This window comes from Pelodiscus sinensis, chromosome 9, assembly GCF_052426305.1.
Source record: "Pelodiscus sinensis isolate ZL-2025 chromosome 9, ASM5242630v1, whole genome shotgun sequence".
Lineage (NCBI taxonomy): Eukaryota > Metazoa > Chordata > Testudines > Trionychidae > Pelodiscus > Pelodiscus sinensis.
The window spans coordinates 8203853-8219911 of NC_143060.1; the positions used below are offsets into that span (position 1 = coordinate 8203853).

A 16059-nucleotide genomic window follows, 5' to 3' on the forward strand; every position below is an offset into this window, starting at 1 on the left:
CAATGTCTGCACCCAAATTCTGTGCATTATCACTTGTGCATGCAAAGCTCTTTTCCGTATAAAACATCCTTTTGAATACACGAATAGGTTAATGAGTATACATTCCGCCATTGCACATGTAGGTGAAGTTGTGCACTTACGACACACATATCACTAACTGCACACACACTCACACACAAATGGGTCTCATTTTGACCTGTTGTCCTGATAGGTTAGATGGAGACCCACAAAAACAGACGAATTCAGAGTTAAAAGACAAACTGCTGCCCTTAATGCTCTCTCTTGTGCTTTGCTTTGGCGCTACTCAGAACTACCAAAGATAGGTTATCCAATCCCATGTCTCTTCTGAAAAGAAAGTTATATTTTGCAATGTCTCCTGTAGAGTAACAATCTCTGTGTCGGCTGCTCATGCTTTGTTTAATGGCTAAGCAATAAACGCTTTACCTACTGGGATAAGCCAGGATTATGCATACAAATTGTCTCGTGTTCTTTATACATCATCGGCAGCAATAGACAAGTGCAATCTTTACTCAGAACATCTCTGAAGTGATCCATTAATGCTGTCCACAGATGAACTCTGTCAAAAGAACACTTAGATTTCTTAAACCAGGTTCGCTTCCTGAAACTGCCACACACAGCTCCGGAATATAGTCATGAGAGGCCAAAAAACCACCCCCAAAACACAAAAAAAATGACCGAGTTGTCACCAAGGAAGAAGAAAGCTGCTATTGGGAGATGGAATGAACCCTAAAGTGCATCAAATTCATTCAGTGAAAACGTTTACACTATCATCGAGATCTAGGTCTAGGCCTTTCACTAAAATCTGGGGAAGTTGGACAGGGTGCACAGAACCACACCAGCTTTGAAATCTTTGCCAAGGAAGACTGTAAGTAGGGGTATTACGAATGGTTACTCTTTTGCGATCATTCTAGCAGTGCATTCTGAGAGGGGTGCGGCTGGAAGCTCTCTTTCCCCTAACGTATTGAACTAATGACTTCCGTGGTGTGCACAGCAGCCTCTGCTCTGCCCATGCCAGTCTCGCATTCAGTAGCCCAACAAACAGCTATCTTACCAGTCAAAGTGTTATCTCCTTCTGTTTCCGAAAGCCTCGAGGAAGCTTCCTACTTCTAAGCCAGCTTAACTCTGTCCTCACACCAGTTTCATTAGCACCCTTAATAGTCTGGAAGTCATATGGGTTACTGTTTCCTGCAATAGCCTATCGATTGTGTGAAAAAAAGGGTCAAGAGATATGGAAACCATGAAATCAAGAGGTGGATCTTTTACTTTATTTCTTTCACAAAGAAATATAGCCAGCCTCTGAAACATAGATGGAATTGCTTAACATGAAGGGAGATCGCAGAAGTGGGTGGCTGATTTGAAAGAAGTGGCAAGCAGTGTTCCCTCTAAGTTGAGCTCTTGGACGGCAACCCAGAAGATTCAAATGCCTCCCAGGTAATCAGCAGAGCACCCACAGCTGTCAGCATATGTTTCTACTGGTGGTGTACATTCACACATTATTCAGTGCACATAACAAAATTTATTCTGCACACAGATGGAAAGAAAGTAGAGGGTACATTGGTGGCGAGTAAAAAGGAAGGATGTTGGAAATAGAGATGTGATAAACTAAAACCAGAACTCCAATTGCTCACAGACTCATGTGCAAATCTCTCCCTGCAGTCTCAGTACATTTCTGGTGCAGAAAGGGAGATGATTCAATTTCTTAGAATAACTAACTATTGCTGAAGTGTAGACGATTTGAAAGACCAGGTGCAATTTGAAAAAGCGTGTCATAATGTGGTGCTTTTCCAAACCCCTCGGGTCAGCAGAAGTAGGCTGGAACCCCCCACAAGACTCTTGTTCTTCCTGCCAATGCAGGGAAGATATGTGTCACAATATTTGGGGTCTTCTGTTCCCAGTTGGAAGCAGGAAGTGCTAAGATGGGCAGCAGCAACAAGATAATGAGGGAACATTATCTGCTCTATTTCCAGCCTGGCAGTTTGCAGGCTGAGAGAGGGAAGGTTCTGATATGATCCGATCCACTTTGCCTACCCCTAAGAATGAGATCGACAAAACCAAAGATCCTCACACTGTAATAAAGTATCAGCAATCCTGCATGGCAATATCACTGGGGCCAGCACACACACAACCCACGCTGGGCCACTCTCTCAGGATTTAGAGTGTGATTCTACTTGGAAAAAAGATGGTTAAAAAGCATTGTGTTAGAGCACACACGTATTTTATTCTCCCTAAGGGGGTCCAATATCCTCTTTACAAGCCAGCACAACTCCTATTAGCCTTAATGGGACATACACACATGCATCAAGGGGATACGGGAACCTTTCCCCTCCTAAGTGTCTTCTGAGTCATGCCTGCTTAAGTTTGCTGACAAAAACAGATTGTTTTGTCTGGTCAGCAGCCCCAGGCTGTGAAGGAGGGAGCTGTTGTGCGCTCCTGTCTCATGCATCATCAACAAACTGCCAAGTTAAGTTGGGACTCCAGGAAGTGTGTGGCTGAAGGAATTAATGTGGTCCTCCATGGAAGGGAACGCAACTGGAAGGTGAAATAAAGCACATTTGCAAATCTAGGGTGGATTCAGGGGCGGATATAGAGCAAGGTGAGTGGGGCGGCCGCACCAGGCCCCGCGCTTCAAGAAGCTCAGCGCATGCACCGTGGCAAAGGGGGGCCCCGCGAAACTGGGCTGCCCTGGGCCCCGCAAAATGGTCATCTGCCCCTGGGTGGATTCATACCTTGATCGATTCCAAGGCCAGAAGGGACTGTTGTAATCAGCTAGTCCAGGGGTAGGCAAGACAGCCTCCACGGACCAATCTGGTCCACTAAGCTAGTTCATCTGCTCCGCAGCTGCCGTTCTGCTTCCCTGCCCCCAAGCCAATCCAGACCAAGGGTGGGGGAAGTGCTGGAAGTTTCCTGCCCCCAACAGGGGTGCGTAGCACCAGAGGGAACTAACATCTGTTCAAACCAGTGGTTCTCTCTAGGCGCTGCGCACCCCTTGCAGGACAGGGACGGGGGGAAGACCTCACACACTCCCACACCCAATGTCAATCATGATCCAGGGGCGGGGAAGCATGGGACGTTTCCTGGCCCCGCCCCTTCCACCTAAGGCCCCGCCCACTTCAGAAATTTGTGACGTGGCCCCCCCCTTCAAAAATTATTGCCCTCCCCTGATCTAGACTGACCTTCTGTTCTACACAGGCCACAAAACCTCAGCCAAAATAATTCCGAGAGCAGACTTGTTAGAAAACTATCCAATTTTGAGTTCAATTTTGGCAGCAATGGAGACTCCCTCATGACTCCTGGTCAATTGCATTCAATGGACGCACACCGGGCATGGCACATGGTGCAGGAGGCAGCTGGTGGTCGAGCATGGTCCGTACTAACCCTAATGACTTAGCAGTCATTGTTTCTAAATGTTTCCAGTCAGAAAGGAACAGAAAGAAAAACAAACAACTGCATGGCTTGTGGGTGTTTATTCCACCCGCCCCTTAGTTGAATGGATTAATGCAAAGACAACCCTTTGGGTAACAAGGTCCCGGACTGATCCACTATCACGTGACAGATGGGCCAGGAATCTCCAGAGGCGAGTGTCCCTGAGAGAGGGAGACATACTTACTCAAACATACGATTTACAGACCGCTGCCTGTGTCACCACAAACACATTCTCCTGCCCCCCTTCTTCCCGCCCTCAAAACACAGCAACATGTTCAAGGAGCAGTGAACAAAAATGTATCCCAAAGGGGAAACAAACAAATAATGGATATATTTGTCTTCCTGGAAATGCCACCGGCATAAGACAACAAACAGGACGGTAGAAACATTACTGTGGAGGTCTGGTTTTAAGAGATTTCTGGGGAGACCTGTTTATCTTGCAGGATGTTGACAAAGCCTGCCTGAACGCAGAAGTCTGTGGTATTCCAGTGACAAGGGATACATAAAAGAGATATATCCCTGGACTGGATAACCCACATTCCTGTTTGCGCCTCATGATTTGATTTGTAATGCAAATTGCCCCTTTTCAACTCCAAACCAACTATCCTGCCAATCCTTTGCTTGGTCCACCACTTGTGTCCTGGGATTAGCCCCGGCATTAATCCACAGTGCTTCCCTCTGTGGTGCTCCAGAATACACTGGGTGGTTTCAGAGATTAGAGCTATGGATCACAAGATTATAGAACAGGGCATCCAACAAGCAAAGGCACGGACAGATGGCAGCAGCTGTCACTAGCACACGGGAAAAGGCTTGTTGAATGACACAGATCAAAGAAAGCAGTAAGGAATTGAGCTGTAGACCTCAGTTGGAGTATTGTGTACAGTTTCGGGCACCACATTTCAAGAAAGATGTGGAGAAATTGGAGAAAGTCCAGAGAAGAGCAACAAAAATGATTAAAGATCTAGAAAACATGAGCTATGAGGGAAGACTGAAAGAATTGGGTATGTTTAGTTTAGAAAAGAGAAGACTGAGAAGGCACATGATGATGGTTTTCAAGTATCTAAAAGGGTGTTACAAAGAGGAGGGAGAAAAATGGTTCTCCTTAGCCTCTAAGGATAGGACAAGAAGCAATGGGCTTAAATTGCAACAAGGGATGTTTAGGTTGGATATTAGGAAAAACTTCTGAACTGTCAGGGTGGTTAATGACTGGAATAAATTGCCTAGGGAGGTTGTGGAATCTCCATCCCTGGAGATATTTAAGAGCAGGTTAGACAGACATCTATCAGGGATGGTCTAGATGGTGCTTGGTCCTATCGTGATTGTAGGAACTGGACTTGATGACCTCTAATGTTCTATGAATCTATGTAGGAGAGATGGAAGAAGGGGAAGGAGAGAAAGAAAGGAGAAAACAATTTTAATTATCAGCATCAGAAAGCAGCTGAGGAATGAGATGCTCAGATGGAGGGCGTGATTGAAGATAGGAAAATCATTAAGGAAAACAGGAAATTCAGAGGCTAAAATTCAGCTGAGTAATTTAAGTGTGCCACCAGCTTGCCTAAACCACCGCAGTATCTTGTGAAGTGAGCTCACCTAGTTTTCAATAAATAGACCAAAGTCTAAGTCGTGTTGGCTTTACACTCACACAGAGTAAATTAAGAAAGCTCTCAGTGACTTTAAAACAAGGTGTGGTCAACAGTGGGCCTTCACCATGCTTGGCTTCTTGGGTTATGGTAGAGGAAAGACCCTTCTTTCCTCCCCAGAATTTGCCCCGTTTGACAGAAGAAACCAGCCCTTTTTAATTAGTCTGCTGGTCTCTAATTGATTGTCATCTGCTCCCAGCCCTTTTAGTCGCTGGACAACCAAGGCTGATCAATTGACAGAGCCAGAAGAGTACCCAGACAAGAACTACTTCAAGACGGGCCAAGAAGAGAAAACAGAATTCCACTTGTCATCATGTACAGTCCACAACTTAAACCCCTTCAACGCATTATCAACAGTCTACACCGTATCCTGGAAAATGACCCCTCACTCTCAGAGGCCTTGGCGGAAAGGCCAATGCTCGCCTACAGACAACCCCCTAACCTCAAACAAATTCTTTCCATTAACCATGAAGCATACCTCCATCATACTCATCCAGGAACCCAGCTTTGCAATCAGCCCTGGTACCAACTCAGCATCTACACAACCGATTCCATCACTGCGCCCAACCACATCAGCCACCACATCAGAGGTTCATTTAACAGTACGTCCACTAATGTGATCTATGCCATCAAATGCCAACAATGTCCCGCTGCCATGTATATTGGCCAAATGGGACAGTCTCTATGGGAAAGAATGAATGGACACAAAAACCTATTGGAGAAACTTTCACCTGCCCAGGCACTCATTAATGGATCTCACAATCACTGTATTATTTCAGGCCAATTCTACAAGCCAAATACACAGGGAAGCCTTGGAACCTAACTTCATTTACAGGTTTGGGACCCATCACAAAAATACGAATAAAGACATGGCTAGCATACCGCCTTCCACATCCTAATGACTTAACCAACCAAACAATGGGTACTTAAGAAGAATTTGCACCTTCTCTATCAACTTCATGTAACATGAATGCTCTAATTCACTATTTTTTCCCCTTCCTTCTCCTCCCCATCCCCTATTTATTTTGGAACTGGACTTTAAATACTCCATTCATCTGAAGAAGTGGGCTGTACCCACGAAAGCTAATGAGCTCATCCACATGTTTTGTTCATCTTTAAGGTGCAGCAAGACTATCCATTGTTTTTTAAGTTTTTTTTGTTGTAGGTTATGTGTAAGGATTGGAGAAGAGACAAGGATTAAGCAGCAACAGGGCGAAGGCAGGAGCAGCACAGATGGCTGGAACAGGGCCGAGTGTTGGAAGCAGACCCAATCAGGGCCCAATGCAGTCACCACAGGAGACCACCTTGTGGCTGGCACAAGTCTGGTTACTTCTCCAGGGTTAAATAGCATAGCTGGACCAATCAGTGCAGCCAAGCAATCATCCAATCAGAACACGTGTGGGTGGTACCTTAGCTGGAGCTATATCCCTAGGAGCTTCTCAGCCCACTTGGTTTCAGCAGCCATTGGGAGGAGCCCAGGATGTGACAGCTGTCTCTTTTCTCCCAGGCTTCAAGACCAAGGGCGTTATGCTCGTTGCCCTTCTTTTCCTAGAGATCTGCTTCCAGGGGAGGAAGCCCACCAAGGGAGTGGGATTTCCAGCAGCCAATGGCTAGTATAGCGCCTAACGTCAGGCATCCAGATTTCAAAATGGTGGTCGCAGTCTCTCCGTCCCTCGACTGCCTCACCTCTCTGATGGGGGACAAGGACGTGGAGACAAAGGGCCCTGCATTCATTCAGCGTGTTGCTCATCAGGCCCAAACAGCAGGCAGAACAGTTCTAAGACTGGCTTGAGGGATTGCTGAATGGTTTATGTGCTAAATAGATGGAAACACCGTAAGAAGTGCACATGGATCTCAGCCTCCGGGGAAGACGGTGTGATCTAGCGGCTTAGGCATTGGACCTACCACACAGGAAAGATGGCTGCTGTCCTCCAAGCTTCTGTGGGATGCTGAGCGAGTTCCTTCACCTCAGCCTCCCTCCCCACTCTTTTCTACTCAGGGACTACGTCTACACTACAAGTTTTTTCAGCAGAAAATATGCTAACGAGGGACTCATTAGCATGAGTCGCAACATCATTAGCATATTGTCTGCCCTTTCTTTTTGTGCAAGGGGTTTTTGCGCAAAAAGAAGCAGTGTGGACTTTTTTGGGGGGCACAAAACCTCCTTTTTTGTGTGCAGAATAACTCCAGGATAGGCATAAGGATCTTGCACAAAACAGGGGTTTTGCACAAAAAAACCCTGTCCACACTGCTTCTTTTTGCACAAAAACCCCTTGTGCAAAAAAAACCCCCAGCAGAAAATATGCTAATGATGTGACGACTCATGCTAATGAGTCCCTCATTAGCATATTTTCTGCCGCAAAAACTCGTAGCGTAGACGTAGTTGTAAAGTGTTCTCGGCAGGGCCAGTCCTTCACTGTGTTTGTACAGTACTGGGCAGAAAGGGGACTGATACTGTAAACAATAATGAAAATTAGGAGTAATATTATAGCTATTCTGCTCTGAGGCACACGGGGAAAGAAGGCGTGGTGGCAGGAGGGTGGGGAACTTCAAAGAAATATAAAGGGCCCTGGATGTCATCTATTCACTGTGTTGCTACCTGAACATGGATCTTTGACCAAAATCTTTTTTCATTTAGCAGCCAGAAAAGCAATCCATGGGCGACGATAAAACCCTTATAGAGCGGCTCTGGTTGTTACTTGTAACTGAACCAGAGACAACAGATGGTCTCCTTTAATACTGTCACAAAGGTCAAAATTAGCCATCCCTATGGCTAGCGTGCTCTTGAAATGCTCAAGTGCTTGTATCTGGGCCATTATGACTAACCCACTCTCCAGAATGAGAAATGTCAAACTAAGAACAACTCTCCAAATTCTGCAACAACTCCTATCTATGGAGGACGTGTAATGCGTTCAGAGAAGGTGTCAACAGCTGCTCATAAAACCTGATTAGCCAGCCTTTTCAAAAGAGACTGTCAATTCTTTCTATTATAGCTTTAGAAGATAATATATTTACTCTGTTGTTTAAAAATATCTTTCTAGGAGCTTGAAAATATAAAAGCGTTCCCTACCAATTCTGTCTTTATTTCCCATATGGCAGCCCAAGTAAATCTGTCTCTGACATATTTGTCACACAGCAAAACTTCACAGATTTTCTGTGTGTGCCTGTTCCCTTATTTATGCAGCTGCATCCAGGTGAATGCTCATGTAAGAAAGTGGGATGTGTTTGTAGATATCAGTTGCTGCACAGCCGCTGCAGAGTATAAGATAGTGGGTTTTGGTGACACCTACAGGAATAGTACCTGGCTTTTCATTTCCTCCTGGTGGAGGCGGTTATTGGAAATTGTTTCGAATCTGGAAGACATGCCCCCAACTCAGGGCTGCCGTATCTGGGAATTAAAAAATCTAGTGATGCCTTTAAAATGGGATTCATTTCCAAAGAGGTGCGAAAAATCAAGATTTTTTTTGTGTGCATATCACGTGTATTGTCCAGGCTAATTAATCCTCAGTGCTCCAATAAGGCATGTATTTATTTCCTTAACCTTTCGGGCTATGTCTACAGTACAGAGTTTTGTCGGAAAAACGGTAGTTTTTCTGACAAAACTTGTGGAGCATCCACACTTCAAGTGCGTTTTTGTGCACAAAAAAAAAATCAAAAGAACAGAGGGGTTTTTGCACAATTGGTATTCCTCTTTCTACGAGGAAGAAGCCTTTTTTGCAAAAGAGTTCTTTCACAAAAAGGCATGTATGGTTGGGGAAAAGAGGGTTTTGTGCAAAAAGAGGAAAAAGGAAAAAGCACAGGTGCTCTGGTGGCCATTCTGTACATAGCAATCAGAGCTCACTTTCAAGACAGCGTCCACGCAGTCTGGATACTCTCTTGTGCAAAAACGCATCGCTTTTTCAATGCACTTTTTCAAGACTTTTTTTTGCAGAAGATCTCTTCTGATAAAAGCTTCCTGCACAAGAAGTCTGCAGGATAGATGTAGCCTCCCTTAGGAGGTAGGGCAGGGAGATGTTAGGTGACTTGCCTGAGGTCACACAAGTGAGTCAATAGCAGAGCCGGACACAACTATCTCCACTCATGCGCAAATCTCTAGACCATTCTCCCTCTTATGCTACCCTTTAAACAAAATGGCCTGTTGGCAACGATAGGTGAAGAAAGAAGCCACACGTGAAATGCACTCTTCGATATATTAATGGCAGATCACCAGACAAACCAAACAAGGCCTTTGATAGCATCATCTTTGACTTGTCCTTGCTAGTTTTCATCTCACTGTATGCTTGCTGCCAAATTCCCAGCTGGATGGGAAGCCTAGGATTTGCCTGCTCTTCCTAGCCCGCTCTGGGCTCAGCTGCAATCCTGCAGAGCATTGAAAGAAATCCCATTGACTCGGGATTGATTCTGAGCATGTAAAACCCAGACTAATGACTGCTTTCCCAAAGTGAATCCCATTTCGCAGAAACGCGGCTATTAGTGCGGAACTCCATACAAGCAGTCTGCATTCAAAAGCCCTCTGCATTATTAATAGAATATGAGCTTTTGACATCAAAGGAGAACCATTATATATGCTAAACGGTGGCAAAAATTTTACCCGCACTTCAAACCTTTTCAGTTCTTTGTCCCTGGTAAATCAATCAAGGTTGACAGATGCTTTAAGGAGAGTAATCTTTGCAACGATACTGTCAATGGATAACAGAATGGAACATTGTCTCTCTGCCGTGTGAAGACATGGAGCGAGTCAATTATGGACAACACTTCACGCGGCCGCCAGCTTTCACTTGAAGTGCTGCTGTTGAAGTATTATAATCCCAACAAATGGCTGCAGAGGCGTACAATGTAAAATGAGACCTCCTGAAGCTTTGGGAAATTAATTAGCAACAACACTGGCCTATTCCCACACTTACAGATATTGGCCTGATCGTGCTAACGAGGCACTTCCCCCTCCTCTGGGCACATTCAAGGGACTGTATTTACATACACAATTTTTAATCGCCAATGCTTCCCCCCCCACTTTCAAACACCCAAAACTCGAGGAATCTTTCTAGACCTTTTGTGCGGCAATCTTAGTCGCAGAGTCAATGATATTTCCAACTGTTCGCACAACTCCTGTAACTTTGAGACTGTTCCATTTGGAAAACAGTGGGAACTTTCAGGGGTCCCTTGAATACACACTGGTGCCTCCCCTCATTGTTTTCACCTCCAGAAGCGATCCCATTCCCATCTGGATATGTGTACACCAAATATGCATTCTGCTCTATGCAGAGATTAATGCTTTGGATTGAGGCCAGGGTACTTCCTCCAAGCAAAACAAGAGATCAGTGGGCTGCAAAGCTGTCCTCTGATATTGAACAGCAGTGTCGCTACTGTTGTGGGACCTGCCACTTAACCGGTTCATTGTATGACACGCTGGCTCACACTGCAAACAAATCCGATGCTGCATTAAATGACATAGCAACTACATAGGTTGGGGGTGCTGACATTGTACTGTGTTCCAGCAGCACCAGACTGATCTGTGACGTGCTGGGAGCCAACAGACATTTTAATCTTCCAGCTACCACTAAAGACACAGCTACGGGTCGAGCGGGAGGCATCATTGTTTATTTAATTGTTGGCACCTATTTCCTACATCCCTTTTTAAGGGAGAGTTTGATTTATTAGAGAAACCTCGTGCCTCTTGTTAACAGAAAGAACCTGTCACACACACACGAAAACTCCAATTTTCTTTCCATTTTAGGTACTTCGCTGTCACTCTAACATCTGAACATGTTGCAGTCTTCAATGTGTTTATCTGTACAACACCCCTGTAAGCTAAGTCAGTGCTATTTGTTCCATTGTACAGGAGGGAAACAGAGGTACAGAGAGGCTAAGTGACTTGCAGAGGGTCTCACAGGAAGCCTGTGGCAGAGCCAAAGCTGGAACCCAGGTCTCTCAAGCCCTAAGTTAGTACCTTAAATATTGAGTAATCCTTCTTCTCTCTCAAAGGCACCTTCAAAAGTTAGGCACCCAACTCAAGCGGATTTGGGTGCCTCCTTCCCTGGGCCTTCGGGGAAAATCCCAGCCTCCTTTATTAAGCACACTCAAGTCTGATATGTATTTGAACTGAACATGTAAATTGTGACTGGGGTACTGAGGCAAATAGCCCAAGAATTTCCACAGAGAACTTGGCAATGCCAGGAACAGAAGCCAACAGCGTGGATGCCCAGTGCCCTGTTCTCAATACTTCCCACCAAATTTAGTCAACACGCTCCTGGCAGAGTGCTCTGGGGAAGATAAGAACTGGCCCAGACTTTCTGCCATTCCTTCTACCTCATCCCTTCTTCTAGAGCAGGGGTCTCCAATCTTTTTAAGCACAAGATCACTTTTTGAATTTAAGTGCAATCCCTCATCTACCTCAAACCCAAATACCCTTGCTCCGCCTCCTCCGTGCCCCTCCTCCGAGGCCCCACCCCTGCTCCCTCCGTCTTCCCTCCTTCTCTCCCCCATTCTTCCTCCCTTTCACCAGGCAGGGGCAGAGGGTTGGGGTGCAGGCTCTGGTCTTGGGCTAAGGGATTTGGAGTGTGAGAGGGGCTCTGAGCTGAGCCTGGGGCAGGGAGTTGGGGTGCTAGAGTGGGTTCAGGGGAGTTTGGGTCCAGGGAGCTCAGGGCTTGAGGAGTTGCGGTGGGGGGAGGGGGTTCACGACTGGGGCAGGGTTTTGGAGCTGGCTCCCGCTGGACACTGCTTACCTAGGGTGGCTCCTGGGTGGTTGTGCAGGTGGCTAAGGCAGGCTCACCCCGCCCTGGCCCTGCACTATTCTCAAAAGCAGACAGCAAACTCCCTCCATTGCAAGCCCTGTTGTGCCCCCTCCCATTCTGTGGAGATAGACTACAGGGTGGGAGGGGGCACCCTGACATCAACCCCTTCCCTGTACCGCAAGCAGGAGGTTCCCGTGGGGGGCAAAGCTCCAAGCCAAACGGCAGAAGATACGCAGCACTGGGGGACGGGCAGCTGGAGTGCTGGCACTTGACAGCCTCTTGGCCAACCAGTCAGGGTCCTCTGCTAGAGGCTCCAAGATCTACCAGCAGATCCCACACGACTGGTTGGTGACCACTGGTCTATAGCATTGGACTGTGCGGTTCTGTGCTCCGGGATGTCTCCTCGAGGGATATGCACAGCCCGCCCAGGAAACACACAGAGCCTAAATTCTTGAAGCAGAGCAGGATCCCCTTTGAAGTTCTCTTCTGGCAGAGCAGGAGAAGATCATGGCGTGATGCCACCCCCGACATGGAGCAAACCTGCTGGACGTACACTCCAAGACAGGGCTGGGCTGTAGAGTTTCTCTTCTGAGAATACCTGCCAGCCTAGGAAGGACTTTCCCACTTCCAATGTAGGGTCCTCCCAGGCCAAAGTGCCACGTGTGAGGAGAAGGAGTTGTAGCAGCAAGAGAGAAGGTCCTGAGACCGGGCCCTCAGGAGAGCCAGCTAAACATCCACACATTCTTACGCTGATTCTCCCCAGTTTGAGGGTCACTCCTCGCCATTCTAAACAGAGAATCTCAAAACGTGGGGATTAACAAGCCTGTCTCCCTCGTCCTTTTTCTGGTGAGAGAAACCCCGGCATAACTCCATGTCTAGGTCTCTGTGGTTGGCTCTGTATTGCAAAGCAATTACAGACAAGTCTGTTACATGAGACCATGAGCTACAAACAATTTCTGTATTGCTCCTTGATGAGAAAGCTTAGGTTGGTGTTACCTCCATCAGGAAAAGGGCCTTGTTTCTGATCACCTCGCTTCGCGCCTGCAGACTTGGCTGCTCTTGTGTCTGATGTCGTCATCGGTTGTTCGTGGGGCACTCCTCCAGCTTCCCTCTTGTCCCCTGCCCCCTAATCTCTCATTTTGGTTCAATGCGATGGCATTATGCAAATTGGGAGGATGTGAATTCACAAGGAGCACTCACTGATATCACAGGGCCAGAAACATAACGTGTGGAGTGGTGAGTGAGGGAGAAAACCAAGATCGAGGGAATACAACTGTGGTCAATGAAAGGAGCCAGAATATGACAAACTAAAACAGATTTCTGCTGGGAACTGAAGACGCCAACTTCTAGAATCTTCTCCGGGGTGTAGGATTCTAGCTCAACTCTTTCAAATGTGTGAAGAGTGGCTCCTGAACGGATAGCCATACCGGGACTGTGACGGGGCGCCGGTTCCTGCCGCCGCGGAACCGAGGACGCCCCGCACTCCAGAGGCCCCGAGGGGCAAAAGGGGCTGCCGCAGCATGGGACACAGCGCTCACCGCAGCGCGGGACATGGCGCTCGCCGCCCCCAGGAGCGGGGGAGGCTGCCGCTCCCGATCGGGATCCTGGGTCACGTGCCCCACATGCACGGGGCTGGCTCGGGAAGGGGACATTCCCTGGGGGGGGGGTTTCCCCTGCCGCGGGTGATGTCACCAGCCGGCGCCAGGGCGGAGGGGGCGGGGCCACGGAAGGCCGGCCCTCAAAAGGGTGCCGGGGGAAGCAAGCAGGAGAGCTCCGGCTGGGGGGATAAGAGCCTGGCATGGGGGGAGTCGTGGCGACCAGCCAGAGGAGGGGCACGGCAGAGGTCGACGGCAGAGCGATCGGCGAGGAGGAGGAAGTGACCCAGGATGGGGCGACGGGCGACGGTAGCGCCTTAGTCAGTGCCCGGAGGGTGGGTGAGTTGCGGGGGAGGAGTTCCCACCAACCAGGCAGCGAGCCAGCACGGCTGCCTTCAGGGACCTGGGTCGGGACTTGGAGCGTGGGTGGGCCCAAGTCCCCCTCCTCACTCGCAGGCTCCATCTAACACTTAGGACTGCTAAGACTCGGGGCTGGGGCCCAGGGTCTGGTCCCGAAATTTTCTTCCGCAGCAAGCACGGTGGTGGGATAAAGGTTGGGGGTACCAAAATAAGGAACACCGGCGGGTGGCCCCGATGATGACGAGGCTGTAAGCCTGAGGGGCAACCTGACCCGTGACAGGGACAAAGTCGCTAACATCCTGGACCAGCTCCTCAGCTGCTGTCAGTTGTCCTAGTTCTGTGCACTTTGGCAGAGATGTGGCAAATTACACCAGCTAAGAATCTGCCCCCATCCATTTGAACACTTCTGGAGCCACTGTTCTTCTTTCCAGAGATCAAGAATAAATCCTAGGAGCTTACAAATAATTTTCAGGTGCCCTACTATTTTTCCGTGAAGATTTCTCTATATATGTGCACACTGTCTTCTGGGTTGTACAATATATATAGGTAAAAACGCTATTGCCACCTTATAGAGTGGCTCAAAAATTTTGTGACAATGGTTTTCCATTGAAAAAAGCTAATGCAATGAAATCAATTTTTGTGTGTGGAAATGTATCAGTATGATCAACATTTCCAACAGGAAATTATCAAAGCATTTCATTTTGACTTTATCATTTTCTTCTTCAATTAAAATATATTCATAGTTGAAACTATTTTATTATAATAGAATATAAAAGTCAAAATTATAAAACCAGACACTCTAGTTACTTTCTGGAGACCTGAGTGCACCATGGAGCTAAAAAGCTTGTTCCCTTTTACCACTGAAGTTGGTGCAATAAAAGATTTTTTCTCACCCACCTCATTAAAGTAGAAATGAAACATTTACATTTTATCAAGATGAAATGTTTCAACAAAGTTGGAACAAAATATTTTATAATATTTCATTTTGAGAATAATTCCAAATTATTTGTCCTAATTTGGGACAAAACCACATTTTTAAATCTCGGGTTTCCTGGTGGACTGAAATTCTGTTTTGCAGACCATTCTAACGTTTTACAGCCTGACGTGTAGGATGACATAGGCTGTTCATATTTTTTGTGGACAGTTGTAAGATGTATAATCACAGTGTGCCACTTGGGGTATGTCTAGACTATGTGCTTCTGCCTACAGAGGCATGTAAAATAGGCTACCCGACATAGACAATGAAGCAGGGCTTTAAATATCCCCGGCTTCATTAAAATAAAAATGGTCACCGTGCTGTGCCGGCTCAGCTGATCGTCGGCACAGCGTGCGAGTGAAGACATGGATTGGTCGATAAGGGAAGCCTTTGTCGACCGCTCCCGTAAACCTCATTTCATGAGGCATAAGGGATCGGTCGGCAAAGGCTTCCCTTGTTGACTGATCCGCGTCTTGACTCACGCACTGTGCCGACAATCAGCTGAGCCGGCACAGCGCGGTGGCCATTTTTATTTTAATGAAGCCGGGGATATTTAAATCCCCGCTTCATTGACTATGTTGGGTAGCCTATTTTACATGCCTCTGTCGGCAGAGGCATGTAGTCTAGACATACCCTTGGAGAAAAGCGATTATGATCCCCATTGATAATTATGAATGGAAACACAGCGAGAAACATTGCCATTAACATTTGAAATATTTCATATTTTACCTTAAAAACAAACCCACAGAGTTACATTTTGCCCCATACTTATCTTTAAAAAGGAAAATAAAAAAAAGAGAAATGTTGCTTACAAAGGAGAAATCTTCAGCATTCTGGCAGAGGAGCTTAGGGAAAATTGCCTGTCTCTGAAATCTTTCTTCCTCTTCAAAGATATTCCCATACATGAAGCCATTCATCATGGTGGAGTGGGCATGGATGTCAATATAGAACTCCAGGCTAATTTTCTATTGAGACAAACAAACAAACAAACATGAGATAGATCGCAAACACATGTGGAAGGAGAACGCTGTGTTAAACGCAAGGCTGCTGTCCTTAGGACCACATAGTAGCGGTAGCATCTGCATAACCAGGCAACAATGGTGGTGATACTGCGGTGCTTTATGCAAACTAACTTTGCCTCCTCAGAACTGGGGTTGAAATCTTGCAATCTCATGTGCACCTGTGGGGTGTCAGTATATCCCGATACTTATTGGAATGGAAGTACCCCAGCTTACTTACGCTCTGTGAACACTAAAGAGGATACAATGCAGAGAAAAGGCAAAGGGAGCCCTCAGGCCTGAGATTCCTTTCTC

The 16059-nt window shown here is 46.8% G+C and overlaps 1 protein-coding gene across 1 annotated transcript in view; it reads right to left on the reverse strand.

Annotated features, from left to right (window-relative positions):
* The window catches only part of LOC149523907 (cytosolic carboxypeptidase 6-like), a 429125-nt gene that overhangs the window by 144080 nt on the left and 268986 nt on the right, over window positions 1-16059 (reverse strand). Inside the window, exon 5 of the mRNA XM_089780411.1 lies at window positions 15559-15711. Within this exon, the coding sequence (XP_089636537.1) occupies window positions 15559-15711 (153 nt within the window). The remainder of the gene's footprint in view (window positions 1-15558; window positions 15712-16059) is intronic.